At 47.0% G+C, this 20443-nt stretch overlaps 1 protein-coding gene across 2 annotated transcripts in view; it reads right to left on the reverse strand.

Moving 5' to 3' along the window:
* Positions 1-9844, reverse strand: part of SLC25A33 (solute carrier family 25 member 33) — a 30751-nt gene extending 20907 nt beyond the window's left edge. The window contains exons 1-2 of one of the 2 annotated variants that reach the window (XM_033432869.2): positions 9541-9844; positions 378-557 (exon numbers count right to left, since the gene is read on the reverse strand). In XM_033432869.2, the coding sequence (XP_033288760.1) occupies positions 378-557; positions 9541-9596 (236 nt within the window). In that variant the 5' untranslated portion in view covers positions 9597-9844. The remainder of the gene's footprint in view (positions 1-377; positions 558-9540) is intronic. The other variant, XM_004272364.3, reaches the window with a different exon arrangement.
* Positions 9845-20443: the final 10599 nt, after the last annotated feature.

Consider the following 20443-nt stretch of genomic DNA (forward strand, 5'->3'; position numbering starts at 1 on the left):
TCTTAAAATATTCACAACCCTCCTCTTGTGTAATTTAAAAAATTTTAATTTCACCACCACCTCCGAGCCTCTCGCTAGCCCTCAGAAGATTTGGGGCAAGAGCAACACATTGATGCAACAGTTTAAAGATGGATGTTGGGTTTGCTTTGTTAGGTTTACTTTAACTGTCCTTGGACGTTGATCACGTGCACACAGGGAGCCCTCAGGCCAAGAGAGCAAGGTCAAAGTTCAAAGGTATTGGTACAGAAACCTAATTCTTAAATTTGGACAAAGCCTGTACAAACAGAACATTCCATCCGATGGGCCTGATAAACATTCTGCATTGACAGTGGGGGCGGGGGGCTGGGGGTAGGAGTTGGAACCGCCACTGAACTTACTTCAGAACCTGTAAGAGTCCAGGCGTCACTGACGTCGGTCTCACCATCCCAGCTCCGCTGATGGTCCCCAGATGAACCTGAGGATAATAGACTGTCCGAAGAGCTAATCTTGAAGACTGCAACCTCGTCTTAATGACTTCTAGTGGACAAGTGAAAATAGCACCAACCGTGCCTCCACACCTGTAAGAGAAGAAATCACAACAGGATCAGAAAAGCTATACTGTTCTGTACACAGATGAAATGGGAAACTGAACTTTTCTCTGTTAAAAAAAAAAAAAAGGTACCTATGTTCATCTCATAATTAGAGCATACCAAGAGTTTAAAAAAAAATTAGTCGAAATCCCAGCAGCTTAAAAAGATAACCACTGTTAGTTAACACGGTAGTACATCCTTTAGGGCTTTTCATTAGTGGTTTTTCAATCTCACATATTTTTCTTCTTATCTAGATATCGTGAATGTCTTTCCACGTCAATAGACACCTACGCCACCATTTGTAATGATTGCATACTATTCCTCTCTATCAGTGTAAAATATTTTAACCTATTTCCTACTGTTAGACATTCATGTCATTTCCAATTTCACTCTCATGTTGCAATGAATATTCTAGAGAATGCATCTTTTCACAGTGAAACAAAATAGTTATTCAGGTAATGCTACTATTTTGAAAATCAGTGTTTATTACAACCCAGATTTTCATTAAAATCTGATTAATCTGGACTCCGTTGAAAATCAAACTAAAGCTTACTTTTTAATCATTAAGTCCTTGTGTTTCCCTCAGTCAGAACTAATCAATTCATCCTCTGAGATTTCATTAGATGCACTGTCTCTGTGGGTCAGCGTTCCCCAAACTACCCTTTACAATTTGTTCATATTGAAATATTACCTGAACTTAAAATTTAAATATTTTTCACCTATTTATCCTAGAATACCTACTTTCATCTTTTCTTAAACAATAATATCCACGAAACTGCACGTCTGATGGGCTGGTTCTAGGTAACAATGTCCTGTACCATCTAAAGCCACCCCCATACCACCAGCGACACAGGTTCTACTCTTTGGAAAACACTGAAGATCAGGACCTGCGTTGTATTCACCTTTGTATCCCTGGCATTAAAACGCACAGGTTCGGGACTCCTCTAGTGGTTAAGATTCCGCACTCCCGATGCAGGGGGCCTGGGTTCGATCCCTGGCCAGGGAACTAGATCCCACATGCATGCCACAACTAAGAGTTTGCGTGCCACAACTAAGAAGCCCGCGTGCCGCAACTAAAGAGCCCACCTGCCACAACTAACACCCAAGTGCAACCAAATAAATATTTTAAAAAAAGAGCCATGTGCTTGAAAAACAGTATAACATTTTAAACAATGGAAAACTTACAAGCTCCAGAGTAAGATAAAGAAATATCTGAAGTCAATAACCTGACTTCATGTCGCTGAAAAAAAATAAAAATAAAAAAATAAACAGAGCTTTGGGTAAATTCTTTCAACAGAAAGTCAGAAAGTTCCAATACGACACGGGTCAACCACCTTTGGTTTGTCCCCAGGTCAGCACTGCTCCTTACCTCGGCCAACTGTCATCCACACCAACGCCACCGATCAGAGGATGGGCTGCCGGACGGTGCCTGCTAACAAAGCGAACGCCCAGCGATAGCGAGCCGGGCACCTCCTGGGGATGGTGGGCCACACTCACTCCACAGCCACCGTTCTACACATTACACACCGTGCCCAGGGCAGGGGTGGGGTGGTGAAAAGGTCTTGGCCTCCTTCAGGGCAAGCTGAGGCTCTCCAGGTGCCTCTCCCACAAGAGGGATGAGGCAGCCTCGCAGCATCGCGGGGAACAACTAAAAACTGGGAAAGCACTGCCAGCTGTAAACTCAGTAGCTAAGCCCTTCCTCATCTACCAGGAAAAAAAATCTTAGATGAAAAATACCCAAAGGACTTTTGTTTTTTTTCTTGGCTGCACGGCTGGGCATGCAGGTTGGCATGCGGGATCTTAGTTCCCTGACCAGGGATCGAACCCATGCCCCCCGCACTGGGAGTGCGGAGTCTAAACCACTGGACTGCCAGGAAGTCCCCCCAAAGGATATTTTAAATCATTAAGCTGTGTTGGATAAAAATTCACGAAAATACTCTTAATTAGAAGACAAGTTCTGACATTAAACTAAATTGTCCAAAGAAGATTCTTCCTGAAATTTAAGACATTTCACAGCAGAATTTTAAACGTTAATCTTTCAGTTCAACTGCTTTTTCTTTCTTCACGAACCACATGTACTGGACATTCATCAGTCTGAGGAGATAACATCATATGAATCAAAACACTGCCTTCTCTAGATTGGCTTTCCAAATTTTCTAGAGATATTTAGTCAAGTTGAGTCCAAAGCACTTCAGAGTACAACAAATTATATTCTTTGTAGGAAAAAAACGTCCTGTCAATTCTCAATTCTTCAATGCAAAGACCTTCAATATTAGCCCGGCCCCTCACCCGGTCAACTAGCTGGGATGAAGCCCCATCCACCCTGACTCTGCAGAAGGCATTAACGGAGCTTTTCAGGAATCTCCATTCAGAGACGGTGTAGACCTCCGCTCTGTTGGCCAGTCCTCCCTGGCACTGCTTTTCAGCTGTGCTCCACCGAATCCTGCCTCTCCTACCCTTGCAGCTGTTCAGATTCAGTCTCATGAACACACTGAGGGGACTTGGTCTGCTCTTCCGTCTTTTTTTTTCTTCCCTTCCTTTTAGGGCTCTCTGGGCACGAGGACTGGGAGAGAAGCAGTCTTATGTAAATGGTCCAGGTCTAGCTGTGGGTCCACCTGGCCATGTGTTACGTACATTGGTGGCCTCAGAGAACGTTATGAGTCAGTGTAAATGGTGTGCAGGCCTCCCTGGGGTGGCGCTCAATCTCCCCAAGAGCCCCGACACTGAGAACCCCTGTATTCAGCCCACCAGCAGTCCAGCCCCCAATCTCCTTTTGGCCTAACTTGGCCTGGGAACCTTGCAGGCAGCACTAGGTGTCCTTCCTTCCTCTGGTCCCCATGCTTCTTGACACCAAGCCAATGGAACCCACTAGTGTCCTTCCACACCCACCATGAAGCAACAAGACTGGCACTGGGTAGGAAGTCAGCCCTACGTCCTTCCCAAGCACACCACACTGCCCCTTCTCATGCTGCTGGCATGGGCCGATAATGCAGCAGCCTCCCACCTTCAGGACGCCTCTGGACACAGAGCAAGGTGCCCATCTCTCAGCCTCACAACCTCCCTCAATCTATAGACCAGTAGGGGCTGGTGACAGGGAAGGGGACAGTGACGGGAAAAGCCTCTCTCAACACTCCAAACGCCACGATGCTGACAACCATAAGCTTTCTGCTCTGCATATACAGCCTGGGGTGCAGCGGTCAATGGCAGTCAGGCAAATTCTGCCACCTCCTGCTAAGTCGTGGAGTAGGTTCAGCTGAGGGTCCTGGTAGCCAATGCTCAGAAGGCAGGAAAAGTCACATTCGACATTGAGTTTCATGGTGACGCGGTCCTGGCATCACACAGTCAGGAAACTGACTAATTCTGATTGGATACCCATATCCTGGACCACTAAAATATGCTAAGTACTCTCCTGAATCACCATCCTGCCACGTTGCTGCTTGTTCAGCAGTTAAATTACACATGTCTCAAAGCAGCCACAAGAGGTAGTTGTTCTCTGAAACCTATTTGCCTAATTTTCTTAAAAAAAAACCCATTACCTGTATTTTTCTGCACCTTTTTCATCTTTTACTACTTGTTCCTTCCCCTTCCCCTCATTCTCTACCTTCTCTCATTCTCCCGGCCCAGAACTGAAGTCCTGTGTTTATTACATAAAGATGTATTTAACTGTCTACCTTTACCCACATAGAGCTTGCTTGTTTCTTCCTCCTGTGGATCAGACTCCTCCCCTCCACTTTACAGCAGAGCAGAACTGGACTATTACTACTACAGTATGTACACTACATTAATCTACAATCTTTATGTGATCAGAGACAAAATTTTTAAATTATGTACACAAATTTTTACCTTTTAACTCTGAGTTTCAAGCAACAAGGAAGATTTTAAAACCTAGATGTTTTCAACAAGAAGCTGTTTTCTATATACTCACTCATTTTAGACACTAAAGCCAAGACCAAGATGCTCTTTATTATAATTGCTACCCAACTGATAGTAAACTGGTTTCCAGACTCACAGCTTATACATTAACTACAATATGGATTCTATTAACTAATAATATGGCCAGACACCCTGTGATCCCAATCTTTGGAGCTTTGGTAATTTCCTCCTTTTCATCTGCTACCTCTATTGTCACTACTTGAAAAAAAAGAGTGCCTCTTTATACACAATTATCTGGAATGTTTTATTTGAATACCTAGCATAGGGCTCAGAAGATTTTGATTATGCAAATTCTGTATTCACTCAGTAAAAGCAAACCGCATATTTTTTGATGCAGGTAACTACCCTTTAGATGCCATTTTCTATATTCTACCTCATTTAGAAAAAAAAATCTGAAACAGCACCCGAATAAAAAGACTCTGTAGGCTTCCCTGGTGGCGCAGTGGTCAAGAATCCACCTGCCAATGCACGGGACATGGGTTCGAGCCCTGGTTCGGGAAGATCTCACATGCCATGGAGCAACTAAGCCCATGGGCCACAACTACTGAGCCTGTGCTCTAGAGCCTGCAAGCCACAACTACTGAGCCCACGAGCCACAACTACTGAGCCCTGTGCCACAACTACTGAGCTTGCATGCCATAACCACCGAGCCTGCGCGCCTAGAGCCCGTGCTCCGCAACAAGAGAAGCCATTGCAATGAGAAGCCCGCACACTGCAACGAAGCGTAGCCCCCACTCTCCGCAACTAGAGAAAGCCCTCGTGCGGCAACGAAGAGCCAACACAGTCAAAACTAACTAAATAAAATAAAAAAATTTATTTAAAAAAACCTCTACAGTACCTGCTGAATCTGAAGAGAATCATTATCTTTCACAAACACACAAATCCAAAATAATATTACCTTATGCCAATTCAGTTTCAGCAAATCTTACTACAGAACCATGTTCATAATTCACAAATAAAGTACTGCTTTTCTTTATTTGGGACAATTTAACAGGCCACATCAATTAGTTACTCATTAAACAAGTATCTCTAACATGTGGGGTGGGCAGTGTACTTAGGATGGACCAGTGAAGAAAACAGACACGGGTGCTACCCTCATGAAGCTTAAATTCTAGCAGGAATCTTTCATCCAAACACAATAAATTTTTTAAAAATGTCACATATATGAAATACACTGGATGAAATCAAAGTTAATTTATAGCCTTAATACATTTATATAAGCCTTATATAAGATAAATGGGCACACTATATCAAAACTTCTTTCATCACTGCAAATAAATCTTGCATCTTCTCTACATCGTTCCTTAGCAGATATATTAACATGTGTCTAACACTTCAAAACTAACCATTAGCTGATACAGATTAAATCGGCAGGGACAAGGACAGTATAGGAGTACACCAGGTGACAGCTGTCTGTAATGGGGGGAAGTACTGAATTATGAACATTATCTTAGGTTACATATTTTAAAAACCTTAAAGACATACCGTATCCCCATTAAAATACATTTTAAAGGCTATGTAAGTACATTTAATGACAAAACCATGCCATAAAAATAAGACTTAATGCAATATTATCGAGGCCATCAACCTCTAATCTAAGAGCAGCTTAGCACAGCTATTTCAGGTGCTGAGTACTCTCCTGAATCGCCACCCTGCCACGTTGGTTGCTTGTTCAGCAGACGAAGGACGTCACTAACACTACACGCACAACCAGAATTCCCAAGTCATTTGATAGGGAAAGTTTAAGAAGAGATTTTTCTCAACAGACATAAGGCCTAGACACAGAAGGGCCACTTCGGAGGATTTCAGTGTTTCTCTTAATGGTCTGGTTTAAACAGTAGAAAAGGAATGATAGGTTTACAAAAAAATTTGTTTAGGTTTTTTGTTTTGACAACAATACTACCCAGATTTGGGGATAGGAGGAGAGAAAGCAGAAAACAGCAGAATTCCTAAAAATACTAAAAATCGACATCAAATGAATGAGGTTCCCTCACACAGAAGCAAACCACCCTAAGAGATGGCTTATGAAGATGCTGGTAGCTAGCAAAAGCCTTAAAAATGTGTTTTGACTCAGCAATTGTACTTCTAATGGTTTATCCTAAGGAAGTAATCAGACAACTACACAGGTACACATAAGGATGTCCAGTTTATAAAGGCAAAAAATTAGCAATGAAAGATCAGAAAGAAATTATGTAATCAGAATAAATTAGGTAGCCCTGTCATAAATCACTGTAAGAGCCTCCCTGAATTCCTGTCACTGGGCTTGGAAACTATTTACCTTCTTCACTGCAACCACAGAACAGTAACGATTGATTAGGAGTACACTCAGAGAATTCACTACCATGCTGCCATCAAAACCCAACATATTTCTAAGGAGGAAGCAATGTATAAAGAATGGGAGCCTATTTTATTTTTTGTGGTACGCGGGCCTCTCACTGTTGTAGCCTCTCCCGTTGCGGAGCACAGGCTCCGGACGCGCAGGCTCAGTGGCCATGGCTCACGGGCCCAGCCGCTCTGCAGCATGTAGGATCTTCCCGGACCGGGGCACGAACCCGTGTCCCCTGCATCGGCAGGCGGACTCTCAACCACTGCGCCACCAGGGAAGCCCGGGAGCCTATTTTAAAATTAACTACGAAATGACATTTGGTGCACATACACACACAGACCTGATTCTTAAGTGCTTATTTCTAGGTGTTGGTTTGTGGGTGTTTCTCCTCCAGTTCTCTTCTTTCTTAAAAGGCAACACTATATTAAAAAGATAACTATTACAGGTTAACTTAGGAGTATTTTTGCCTTGCAAAGAACACATAAAACTGCTTAAAAATTTTTAAAGAAATTTAAAAGACAGTGAGTTATTTTGGGTGTAGTTTTTACTTTCCAGGATCTAAAATTAATTTTCAACTATTCATAAGCCTGTTATACCTGATAAAAAAATTTACTCAGTATCATGAATTAGTTATAGCATTAAACTTGTTTGATGTTAGTTTCCAATGGCTATTCAATAATCAGGAGAAATGTCACAGAGCACCCCTTAAAAAGCAGGGGCTCTGCCTCCTTTTCAAAGAAAGTACTCAGTTCTTTGGAAAGAGGCCAGCTTAACAGTGGAAACTAGTTACTTGGAGCAAAGCAACACAGCCCTCTACCACACAGGGGGGGACCACTGCACCACTGATTTTCACTGCATGACACACCCATTTGATACTTAGCTCCTTTAATGATCTTCCCTAAAAGAAATGGAAGTAGTATATTTTAGGCTAGTGGGAATGAGTCGAAATCCAATTAGTTACTCTGAAAGCATCCTTTTCGAAGATTTATTTTCTTTCTTGAATATCTGCAAGGAATCCCAAACTGCTAATGAAGGAAAGGAAACCTATTAAATACAATAGCCCCAGGCACCCCTCTAATAAACTCCAAGTTTTAATCAGTCCAGAGCTGTGCTGGCTCCTGCAGTTTTCCTCCATCACAAGGTAAGAGGCTGGTGCTCCGGGAGGGGAATCAGCACCCAGAGGGCACTGTGAAGGGCGTGTAGGGAGATTCATGTCGACAGGGGAATCAATTACCAAGCAAGCCTCACAGAGGCTGCTCCAGAGCAAGTAACTCTCCCAGTTCGCAATACAAGAATTTTTTTAAAGACCACCTCACTTAAAAACTGCAAATCAAAATCACTGAGTATAAAATCATTAAAAAGAAAATGATTAGCTATCCTTCTTAGCTTGAGAAATGACTTAAATAACATTGTCAACTTGTTTAAAATTCCCCACAATGACAAATTAATGTACTGTCTTAATTTAGGAATCCCTCCCCAAACCTTGTGTTACTCTCAAAGTAAATATCAAGGGGGAGATGAAGCAAAAGGAGGGGGATTGATAGGGAAGAGGTGAATGAGAAATCGTTCCTGTGTATGAAGAACCACCAATTTTCTGACCGGAGAAACAACGTAACTGGGTAACCCACTACGATAAAAAGCACAGAGCGCTCAGGAACACTTTCATCATGGTCATTTTTGCAAATAAATTCTCAACCATTACTTGTTTGTAATAAGGAACATATCTGGGTAGTAACTAAAACACTAAGCTGCAACTAAAATACACAAATCAAGATAATAATCCAGGATAAATTCTACTTTATGCAGAATGTCCTACACTTAAAAATGGCTGTGCCAGGCCTGTGAGGTCCTCAAATAAGACTCCAAACATCTAGAAGACTCCAAAAGGACCCAAAGGTTGTATTAAAAGAAAGCAAATTACTAATACAAAACATTTTTACTTTTATTTTCTGAAAGAAACAAAAACAACAGCTCCCTTCCTAACCCCCTACCACCCCACCTCCCTAAAAATACGTTGCCTCCACTGAAAAAATTCAAGGTGCCATGACGATTAAGCTAATGATACTTCAAAACAGGGCACATCTTAGATTTAATGTTGTTTCTGACGTTGGACGCTTCAACCAGCAGGTGAGAAGCATTTCAGCACACTTTCCCGACTCCACTTAGTCCCGAGGTCCCCCATCAGCTCTCCCACAGGTTGTTGACCGCTGCATCACGGTTCACTAGCACTTTCCAGGCCCCTGCTGATGCCCAATACCGGCAGCCCTCTCGACCATCTGAACTCGCCCCTGCGCTACCCTGAGGGACTCCCGGGCCAAACTAAGCATCCCCAAGACCGCCCAGAGCCTTCGGGAAAAGGCCCAGGAGGAGAATCTAGGCAGAGGGTCGTTAAGTGCAGCATGGCCTGGCAGGACCGCCCCCGAGTGACACTCGTCAGACCAGCCACTAACTGTTTAAAAGGAGAAAAAGCTGGAGGTGCCGTGGGGATGGGGGTGGGCGTGGGCGTGGGCGCGGCGCACGCGGCGTAAAATCACCCTCTGGGGATGCGGCCAGGAGGTGGGACAGGCCCTGCTCCCCCCGGGGCTCCCCACCACCCCCACGCCGGGACTTCCTCTTTCGGCAGGCGGAGCTTCAGCCCCGGGAGGGCCGGTAACCGGCCCCGGCGCACCGAGGGCGCGGCGCGGGGGCGCGGAGTCGGGCCGGGACACTCACCCGCCGGCGAAGAGGTGTAGCAACGTGTTCTCCTTCTGCTGACTGCCCGTCGCCATGGCCGCGCCGGCTCCGCGGCCCGGAGCCGCCGGGTGCCGCGGGCTCGAGGCGGCTTGACGGATGCACGAGGTGGCCTCTCCGCTCTCCCGGTTGTCCTCAGGCGGCCGCCGGCACCGCCTCCATGCGCGCGCGCCCCCACGACTGGTTCCCTCGGCCCGCGCCCTCTGCCGCGTGGCCACAGGCGCCTCACCTGCCTCTGCGGCGCGAGCCCGGCAGTCAGCGGGAGCCCAACGGCCAGCGGGAGCCCGGCGCGCCACTGTCACGTGCGGGGGCCGGGCCGTGACGTCACTCGGCGGCGCGGGCCCGGGGCTGTGCGCGGCGGGGGTGTGGACCCGGATCCCGCATGCCCATTGGCTGGCGGGCGGACATGGGCGGGGAGACTGCCTGAGCCAATGCGCGTGAAGCGAGAACCGGCCAAGGCTGCCTAGTCCCTGATGAGGGAGGTACAGAAACGGGGTCTTCGTTGAGCGTTGTGAGACCCTGCGCCTGGCCTTTTTTCCTTTTTTTAGTCAAGTTTACTTTGTGATACGCTGTGTAAAAAAGTATATAAATTACATATGACATCTCACAGCTCTGTATTCATCGCCCAGTTTAGGGGAAAAACAAGATCCAAATAGCCTTAACCCCCAGTGTACCCGTGGTATCATTTTGTGTATCTTTGATTTTTCTAGAAATAGCATTATATGCTGCGATACGGTTTTTGGCCTCTTTTCTGATCATCTCCAGCCCAGATTTCTGAGCTTCTGTATCCGAGCTGCTTCTCTGTTTGTATGTCCTTGGGTCACCGTCAAACTCAGCCTGGCAACTTCTTAACTCCAAGTCTGGACACACAGGCCTTCCTTGGCCCCCCTTGCAGCACACTCAACCACACGACTCTGCTTAATTTCCTCACATAGGCTTCTGCAGTTACTTTGTTGTTTTATTTGTGTAAACTGTCCTTCCGCCCCTGGAGTGTAAGCTTCAGGATTGCAGGGACTTTGTTTCTTTTGTTCACGGTTTTTCCTGACAAGGTATCTCCCACTAGCAATGCCCAAGAAACGAATGAATAAATGTCCTGAACAGAACTCGTGACTTAATTCTTCCCCTCCCCCAAACCTGTCTGCTTCTTGTATTTCCTGTCCTGGAAGATGGTGACACCACCATCTGCACAGTCACCAACGCCAGAAACTTTCCTGTTACTTTGGACTCTTCTATCTCTCCCCTACCCCCCCACCCCCAGTCCACCTGGCACTTCTGTTTCCTGGAATTCTCCCAAAGTATCCCCCTCTCTGTGCTCCTTCCACTGGTGCTGCTGGTTTCAAGTCCTCATGTCTCTTGTAACAAAACTCTTCTACCTGCTCTCACAGGCCAACCCTTGAGTCTGTCGGCCTCCACTCTCACCCCTCTCCAGAGGCACCAGGTACAGAATATACCAACACTTTGTCTTCAGTCTCCCAGAGCTGCTAAAAGCAGTACCTTGACCAGACCAAGCTGCTAGATGTCCTGTGTGTAAACACAACAAGAGCTTGAGCAGAAGGGAAATTGTGTGCAAACACAGGAGCTAGGTATTTGATTGCTGGGAGGACTCTTTAAAAACAGCTCTTAGGAGCAGTCACCCAAAATACAAACACAGTGAATGCTGTATATTAAAGCCATTACTGCCCCTGGGAAGGGGGAAAGCCATACTAGTGCTCCATATTTGGGGAAAAAGAAGGAAGGAAGGAAATGAGGGAGGCAGGGAAAAAAGAAAGGTTTTTCTTCATGCTTCCTGGATCTCCCAAATCCCTTGATTCAGTTGCTCAGAAAGTCAGTGCTGGTTTTAGCTGAAGACGATTTATGAGGCATGAGTAGAAACAGGAGAGAGTAATGCAACCCTATTAACCAGGAGGGAGCTGTTCCCATCCGGGTGGGATTCTAAACCCAAGGAGATTCCATCCTTGGAGCACAGCCCTCCATCTTGGCTGTGCTCCCGTAGAGGTGTCTGAGACTGGGACCCAGGCTTCTCACACCACAGCAGCACCCTGCCCCGTCCTTCTTTCCCTAAGGACTGTCAGTCTAGGCTGTGCTGGACACATAAACAGGCTTCCCCATCCCCTTGTTAATAGTAATGCTGCCTTCATGTTAAGAGTTTTTGCAAGGTCTTTCATGTATTTATCTCATTGGATACTCACACTCTTTGGCAGCCCTGTTGTTTTCCTTCCCTTTTTATGGATAAGCAGGATAGAATTGCCCAAGGTCACACATCTAGTTAGTGGCTGATGCAACAATCTTTCATGCCTCCCTGCCTTGGAACATGCTGTTGCTTAGGATGTCCCCTTCCTCCATAGGCCAGACTCCTCTGGACCTTTTCTGAGACCAGCTCAGAAGTCACCTTCTCTGTGAAGCTTCCCCCTGCTTGCCTGGGGAAATGGAGTGCTTTTTTCTCCTCTCCCTCGCGGCTCAGCCGAGGGACTGTGGCTGTGGTAACCAGGCCATGTTGCTGTGCCGTGTGGCAATGAGCTGGACCAGCATTCATTCCCTGACGTATGTATTGGTGGGAGAGAAGACTGGGACATTTTCAGAGGGAAGTCTGGACATTTCTGACAAAATGTTGAAAAGCATATATTGTTTGATCCCCATGTCAAGGAAGCTATCTGATTCATTCATTCATTCAAGACATTTTTATTGAGTATCGACTCTGTGCAGAAAAAGCATTTGACAAAACAGGATACCCATTCCTGAAAAGAGTTCTTAGCAAACTGGAGCAAGGAATTCCTCTACTTGCTGAAGGGTGTCACAATAAACCTACAGCTGACATCATAATTAATGGCATAAGACTGCATGCCTGCCCCCCTAAGATTGGCAACAAGGAAAGATGTCTGCTCTTGCCATTTATTCAACATGGTACTAGAGGTCGTAGTCAGTGCAATGAGGCAAGAAAAAGAAATAAAAAGCATAAAGATTGGAAAGGAAGAATCATAACTGTCTTTAGTCATAGGTGATGTAATAGTTTACTAGGAAATCCTAAGGAATCTATATAACAATTGCTAGAACTAATTAGTAAATTTAGCAAGCTCAAAGGAGACAAGGTCAATATACAAAAAAAGAAATACTTCTTTTGCTAGCTGCAAACAGTGTGAATATGAAGTTTAAAAATATTTGTCTTACAATAGTATCAGAAAACCCCAACAATAACAACAAAGAAGCCGGACATAAAGGAGTACCCGATTCTATGTATGAAATTCTAGAAAAGGCAAAACTAATCTACAGTGACAGAGAACATATCAGTAGGTGCCTGGGGCTCGGGCTGAGCCTGGGGCTGGGAAGGGGATTAACTACAAAGAGGCCAGAGGAACTTCTTGGGGTGATGAAAGTGTTCTGTATTCTGGTCAGGGTATACACACTTGTCAAAACTCATTAAAACTTACTCTTAAAATGGGTGCATTTTATTGTATGTAAATTATATCTCAATAATATTCATTAAAAAGAAAAAAGTAAGGCAGACTACATAACTGCATATGTGTACATCATATCAAGTTTAGAAATGTGGAAGGACACAGACAGATAGTTACACCCGGAGATCCACTTAGGCATTGCTTAGTTTCAGACGTGGACGGCTCCCAGACTTGGTGGGGTCTGGAGGAGAGACTTGCTTGGGTTTTTGGTAACCAAACCTGAGGTTTTGGTTTTGAAGGTCCTGAGCCTTCCTGCTGACCTGTTACCAGTTTCTTTTTGCTTTCTTCTTCTGACAGCTGGCTGTCAGACCTTTAATTGCTTCTTTAATCCTTGTTTTTCTGCAAAAGGGACACTATTGGGAAAACATCCCACTACCCATCTCCCACCCCCAGGGCCTGAGATTTCATTTCTTTGCGGAGATTCGTAAGGAGCATTTCAGGTTCGCAGAGTCTAAGGCTGGGTCAGGGACAAGTTTCTCCTGAGGGGTCCCCACATCTCAGGAGATGCTGAAAGGCCTGTGCCTGCCTGGGGGCTGGAGGGAAGCAGGGGCAGGTGGTGTGACTGGGGGCAAAGGACACAGGCCAGCAGCCTCTCTCCCTCCTTTCCTTTCTCTTTACCAGACTCAGCCTGAGCCGGGTTTCTGGTTACAGTCCTAATGAGGCTCTGCAGGCCAAGCCTTCTCATTAATGAAAGGTTGTGTTGTTCTGGCTCCTGCAAGGATAAGCCTCTGCCAGTGGGTCTCCCTCTCCTTGTCCACAGGCTGGAACCTGTTTTTCCAAATGTTTTGTGAGCTCGTTATTCCCGACCCCACGTTTTCCTGACCGTTTCTTAGAAGGAAAGCACCTTCGGTAAAATGTAAATTCTCGGAGGCCCAGACTTGTGCTTCTGCTATATTTTGAATAAAGCTTGGGACTTGACTGGACAGTCTGTCCGGCTGGGCAGGCGCTGCCGGGGTGGATAATGCCCTTTTTCTTCCCTCCTCCCTCCCTCCCACTCCTCCCTTTGTCCTGACTTCTGAGAGGCAGTGGAATATAGCACTGTGTCACCCAACTGCCAAGTTACTCAGTCTTCCCATGCCTCAGTCACCCGACTTGTTCAACCAGGGTAGTTATGGTATGTACTTCAAAGTGAAGATTAATAATAATAATTCTGCTGACACTGAGTATGTGCTACATGCTGTCCTAAGTCCTTCTAGGACACTTTCAGTTGGAACTATGACTGTATCCCCATTTATTATGTCATGGGGTGGGGGGAGGTCATCACACAGCAGGCCTTGCTAATAAGTGACAGAGCTGGGATTTGAACAAAGGGAATGTGCTTAACCACCCAGCTACGTGGTCTGAGGTAGGACACATGAAGAGCTTAGAGCCCTACCCATGATCAATACTGAATACACAGTAGTTATGACCAGGATTCTCACCAGGTATCTATTTGCATCCATTGAAATGCACAAGAACTGTCATTTCCAATTTAAAAGAGCAGAGAAGGCTGGAGAGAAGGGTTAAGGACGTGTGTAACCCTAAAAGAAGAGAGAACGGTTATTTACTGATCACCTGCTATATGCCAGCCTTGTGCAGAGGATGCTATAAACACAACCCCTTATCCAAAACGCTGGGGTGTGTGTCACAAGTCAGAGCTATTCTGATGATTTTAGAAACACTGGACGGTGCATACACTGCATGCTAGATGACACCCCAGGCCCAGGGCAGCACTCCATCCTCAAGCACAGAACAGTTCTGGATAGTCACACCGTGTGGGATTAAAAAACACCGTGTAAACAGCTTCAGGATCCAGCAAGGTCAGAGTTCGCCGCCACATGAGGTGGCTCCAGGTCAGGTTCTGCTGCCGAGGGAGTTAGCTTCCAATTTGCGGGGCTTTCTGCATTTTAGGATGGTGGATGAGGGATTGTGGAGGAGTGGTTCACTTCATCCTCCCATCAAGCCTGGGAGGTGGGTATTATCCCACCAGGGCAGCCAGGCTGAGGACTTTGCCTGAGGTCACAGAGCCCTGAGACAATGGCAAGAGCATTCCCGCTAGCCAGGTCCAGTGCTATCTCATTTAATCCTCCCAACAAGCCACGACCTCTTATTATACCCATTTTGCAGCTGAGCAAACTCAGCTTAGGGGAGGTTAAGCAAGCTACCCTGCCTGCAGAATGGGAGTGCTTTACCACCAAGTGGTGGCAAAGGTTAACCATACCCACCTAGAGTCAGGCCATGTGGGTTCAAGTTCCAGAACTTTGGGCAAGTCACTTAACCTCTCTGAGCATCTGTTCCCCTACTCTAAAGAGGAGATAGATACTAACGGTGCTTGCCTCTCGGGGTTGTGGAGAGGATTACATAAGCTAATTGTGCCTTGGCCAGAGAAACTGCCAGTAAACATAAGTCTCATTATTATCATGCTTTTTGGCTCCCCAGCCCCTTGATATGGGTTTAAGCTACACTGACTGGGGAGGGCAAGTTGGCAAGGCTGTTGGGTGAGAGACTTTGAGAAGCGGGGTCTGGGTTTTTGTCCACAAGGTGGGGCCTTGAACTGGGGATAGGCCCCTTGCTCTCCTCAACCCGGTACCCAGTGCTGACTGTGCTGACCTCTGAGGGATGCTGGGCCAGGAGCATCAGCGTGGATGCAGCCATCCCACAGGGAGAGGCAACGGTGTCTAGACCCAAAGCAGCTTCCAACCACTGAGGCGGTTGGGGCTGAGCAGGAGAGAGAAACAGGGCAGACACTTCTCATTCATTCGTTCATGCATTCATGCAACAAATACTGATTTGCCCACTTCTCTGTTGCAAACCTGAGCCTGGCACACGGCATCCTTAGTGGATGAATTTTATAGGGTCCTGCATGCCTGGGGCTTCAGTCTCTTGGAGACCTGAAGACTGACCTGGAATGAACCAGGTTAAAAGGAGGGGGGAGAATGGCCCATGGAGGAAGAGCAGCAGGGGCAAAGGGCCTGAGGCCTGGAGAGAAAACAAGTCCCATGGGGCTGGAGAATGGCAGGGAGAGAGGGCAGCCAGGTCAGACCAATAAAGCCCAGGATTTTGCACTTTATCCTGGGGGGAATGGGAAGCCACTGAAGGGTGGTGGTTTCAAAAGGGCAGTGGTACGACCTGAGAAGACGTCTGAAGAAGATGCTTCTGGCTGCTGTGTGGTCAAAGAATTGGTTGGTGGAAGATTAGAATCAGAGAGATGTTTGGATGGTGCAGAAAAGAAAAGAGTGGTAGCCTAGAGCAGGGTCAGGACATAGGGAGCGGAGGAAAGGGCTGTGCATTTATTTAGATGACAGACCATGTAAAGGATGGCTGTGAGGTGGGGATACAGACCGTGGTCCCTGTGGCAGACAGCTGGTTTTCTGAGCCCACGTATAATGGAGTGGGGGGCACTCCTGTTACAGCCTTCGGCTGGCGGGAGCATGGCTTCCTCTACCTCCTTCCTCCAACTTGATGACTGTCACGCTGGGCTCTCCTGGCCTAGCCTGAACCAGTTATGATTTTAAAGTGGGGGCCCAGGGACTTCCCTGGCGGTCCAGTGGTTAGGACTCAGCACTTTCATTGCTGTGGCCCCGGGGTTCGATCCCTGGTCGGGGAACTAAGATCCCGCAAGCCGCGCAGCAGGGCCAAAAAAAAAAAAAAAAAAAATTGTGGGCCCAACGTAGATGGCCTAGAGCCAGGGTGCTCGTGCCACCTCCAACGCTGATGATGGCGGATGTCAGAGCCCAGTGACGACCCCAGTGTTCCCCTTCACCCTGCTCCGAAAACCACCCACCCGTGTAAGCAAAACAGGAGAAAGGCACTGAGGATCTGCCTCGGGGAAGCTGGGTGGAGAAGGGCTCTTTTTCTTGGGGCAGCTTCAACTCAGTTGTACCTGACAGAACTGGGGGAAATCACAGCTCTCTCTGGCTTTCTGTAGGACCACAGGGGAGTTGGTAGACAGGGGACATGAGAGAAGGGGTGGAGTCCCGGTGAGTCCCTGCAGACGTGCAGGAGGGCACAGGTGCCTGTGTGTCCTGGGTCTGTCCTTCAGGCTCTGATGGCTGACTTCTCAATGGGCTTCTTTCCTGGGCTGCCTGGCCCAGGGAGGGGGAACCAGGGCACCAGGGTTTGAAGGCTTCATTAGCTCTTGGCAATTATCCCATGTTTGCTGTCCTCCCAGGGGGAGCTGGCTCTGGTTGCAGGCCTGGCAGCCCCCCAGTCTAAGTGGGGCAGAGCTGGGCTGCTGTTACCCTGGGCCCAGGTCAAGGGAGGGGGCAGGTGTACAAAAGGGAGCCAGAATCCTAGTAGCCTTTATAGAGCACCTGTGCCTGTATTAACTCACTCAGCTGTCCCAACAACCCCGTGAGGGGAGAATGTTATTCTTGTCCCTATTTTACAGATGAGGACACTGAGGCACAGAGGCTTTGAACCAGTGTGGTTGGGCTCCAGACTCTATGTTCCAACCTCCCAGGACTGGATTAGGGGCTCTCAGGGGAATGCATAGTTATTCCTTCTCCCTGATCTGTAAGCCACCTTGCCATCGATCACCCCTCTTTGTGCTGATTTGTAAATCTATTACTAGTGAAGGGAGAGGAAGGCAGGGGTAGGGAAAGAAGACAAGCTGGGTTCTCATTACCAGAGGGCTTTGGCTGCCATGGCCATGGCCATGAGCATCAAAGCTAATGATAGCCGAGCATGTCACTGTGTGCTCTGCCACTTACGGGCTGTGTGACCTGCAGTGAACCTGACTTTCCTCTTTTATAAAAAGATGCTTAAAATGCTTACTTCATCGGGGTGTTCAGAATCTCCCCAACACACACCCTCTCTCAGAGTTAGAAGTGGTCCCTCCTGCTTCCTTGGGACTCAGCCCACTCCTTCCTTGTAGCTCTCCCACTAAACTGTGGGGTCCAGGACAGGGACAGGTCGTTCCCAACACCAGCATGCGAGGGCACTGGGGGAGTGTAGTTGGATTATTGATAAATAAAGTAAGTCATGTGCCCCACAGTAATTTTACAGATGGGGAAACTGAGGCTTAGAGACGTTGCATCTCGATAGCTCTACAGATTGTAAGGGACAGAAATAACAGGAGACCTGAGTCTTATCATTCCCGATTCCATGGGATCCCGATGCCCGTCACTGAGGGCTACGTGCTGGGTGGTTGACAGAGTGTTTTAAATGTGGTCCCTACCGCTCAAAGACAGCCAAGCCACCCAATGTTGTGATTGGGGGCCAAACCCTCTCTCTAGGTGACGTCATCAAGTTCCAAGACTTAAAAAACCATCCATATGACATTCGTGTTGACTCCCAATTTCTATCTGCAGCTCCACCCTTTCCCTAGATTTGTTCTGGAATATCCACCTACTTGACACTTCCAGATGGGGATTGAATAGGCAGGTGGGGATGAACATTGACAAAGCCCGTCTACTGATTCCTCAGCCCATCCTCCCCAGCCCACCTCACCTGCCCCACTGGATGGTCTCCATCAGAAGGACATCGCCACCCACGTGTTGCTTTCTAGGCCTGGAATCAGTTCAGGACTTAATGGAGTCACTGAATCATGAAAAGTCTGATTTTTTTTTCTTTTTTCACAGCTTCTAGCTGAATTCCTTCTGATCTGAGCGCTAGGGACTCAGGTAAGAACAAGAAGTGGTCCCCACCCATCATGGAGCTCAAATTCCATTAGGCAAGACCATCAATAAACAAAGGAACAAATGGTACAATAAACTATAACCTCGTGTCCAATGCCACGAAGGAAGTAAGTGGAACACTGTGATGGTAAATGCTTTAAGTATCTAACATTTCCTTTGGAGAGGGTGGTCAGGGAAGGCCTGTCTGCAGAAGTGGCATTAGGCTAGATGTGGAAGATGCAAAGGAGCTAGACATGTAAGGACCTGGGGTGAGTGTCCCCACCAGCGATATAGCAGATGCAAAGGCCCTGAGGTGGGAGTGAGCTTGGATTGTGTGAGAAGCTGGAAGAAGGAGGCCTATGTGGCTGGGGGCTGGTGAGCAGGGGAGGGGAGATGCCAGGGGATGGAGAGGTAGGTCCTCACCAGGCCAGGCAGGCTGTGTGCACAGACATGGACTCCAACCTTCAGGACCTGTTTTTACCCCACCCCCCACCCCCTCCCCCCGAGTCTGGGGATTGGTTTGCAGCAACTTACGTTCTGAATACATCCTAGTTCACGTGCCGAAACTTCACCGATTCAAGCCCCGTAAGTCTGTAGCAGTGCAGACATGGCTGAATCACACAGCCAGGGAGGAACAGGCTCGCAAAGCAAACCAACCGTGTTTACAAGTTTGTAAAGGGGATGGTGACAGGGACGCCGCGGGACCCTCAAGGCCCGTCACTCCTTGGTCCCAGAGCCTCTGTTTCTGGAAATACGGCTGATTTGAGGTCCCCAAAACACCCTTTGCTACAAAACTCCTCCAAATCCAAGACGAGACACAAAGGATAATGTTTAGAACACAAAACCAAGTTATTCTCTGTGTTTATTTTTAATTGTAGTAATATAGACATCACACGATTTACCATTTTAACCTTTTTCAAGAATACAGTTCAGTGGCGTTAAATACATTCACCTTGTTGTACAACCATCGCCCCCATCCATCTCTAGAACTATTTCATCCTCCCAAACAGAAATTCTGTCCCCTCTAAACATTATCTTTCCATTCCTCCCAGAGCCGCTGGCAACCACCCTTCTACTTTCTGTCTATGGATTTGACTGCTCGAAGTCCTTCCTATACGTGGAATCCTACACTATTTGTCTTCTTCTGACTGGCTTATTTCACTCAGCATCATGTCCTCAGGGTTTGTCCATGTTGTTTTTGTCGGTCCTTCCTTTTTTTTTTTTTTTTTAAAGATTTATTTATTTATTTTAGGCTGCGTCGGGTCTTAGTTGTGGCACGCAGGATCTTTCATTGTGGCACGCGGCCTTCTCTCTAGTTCTGGCGTTTGGGTTTTCTCTCTCTAGTTGTAGCGTGGGCTCCAGAGCGCGTGGGCTCTGTAGTTGGAGGCACGCGGGCTCTAGTTGTGGTGCGAGCTCTGTAGTTGTGGTGTGCGGACTTAGTTGCCCCATGGCATGTGAGATCTTAGTTCCCTGACCAGGGATCGAACCGGTGTCCCCTGCATTGGAAGGTGGATTCTTTACCACTGGACCCCCAGGGCAGTCCCAGTCCTTCCTTTTTAAGGCTGAACAATATGGTACCATACTTTATTTACCCATTATGCGTCACCTGGGTTGCTTCCACCTTTTGGCTTTTGTGAATAAGACTGTTCTGAATGTGGGTGTATAAATAAATGTCTGTTTAGGATTGCAGACAGCTTTCAGTTCTTTTGGGTATTCCACAGAAGTGGAATTGCTGGATCATGTGGTTGTTCTATTTTTAATTATTTGAGGAACTGCCATATTGTCTCCCATAAAACTTCGAGAAATTATTCCAGGGGGTCTATGGAGAGGGAATCA

Source organism: Orcinus orca, chromosome 1 (assembly GCF_937001465.1).
Source record: "Orcinus orca chromosome 1, mOrcOrc1.1, whole genome shotgun sequence".
Taxonomy (NCBI): Eukaryota; Metazoa; Chordata; class Mammalia; order Artiodactyla; family Delphinidae; genus Orcinus; species Orcinus orca.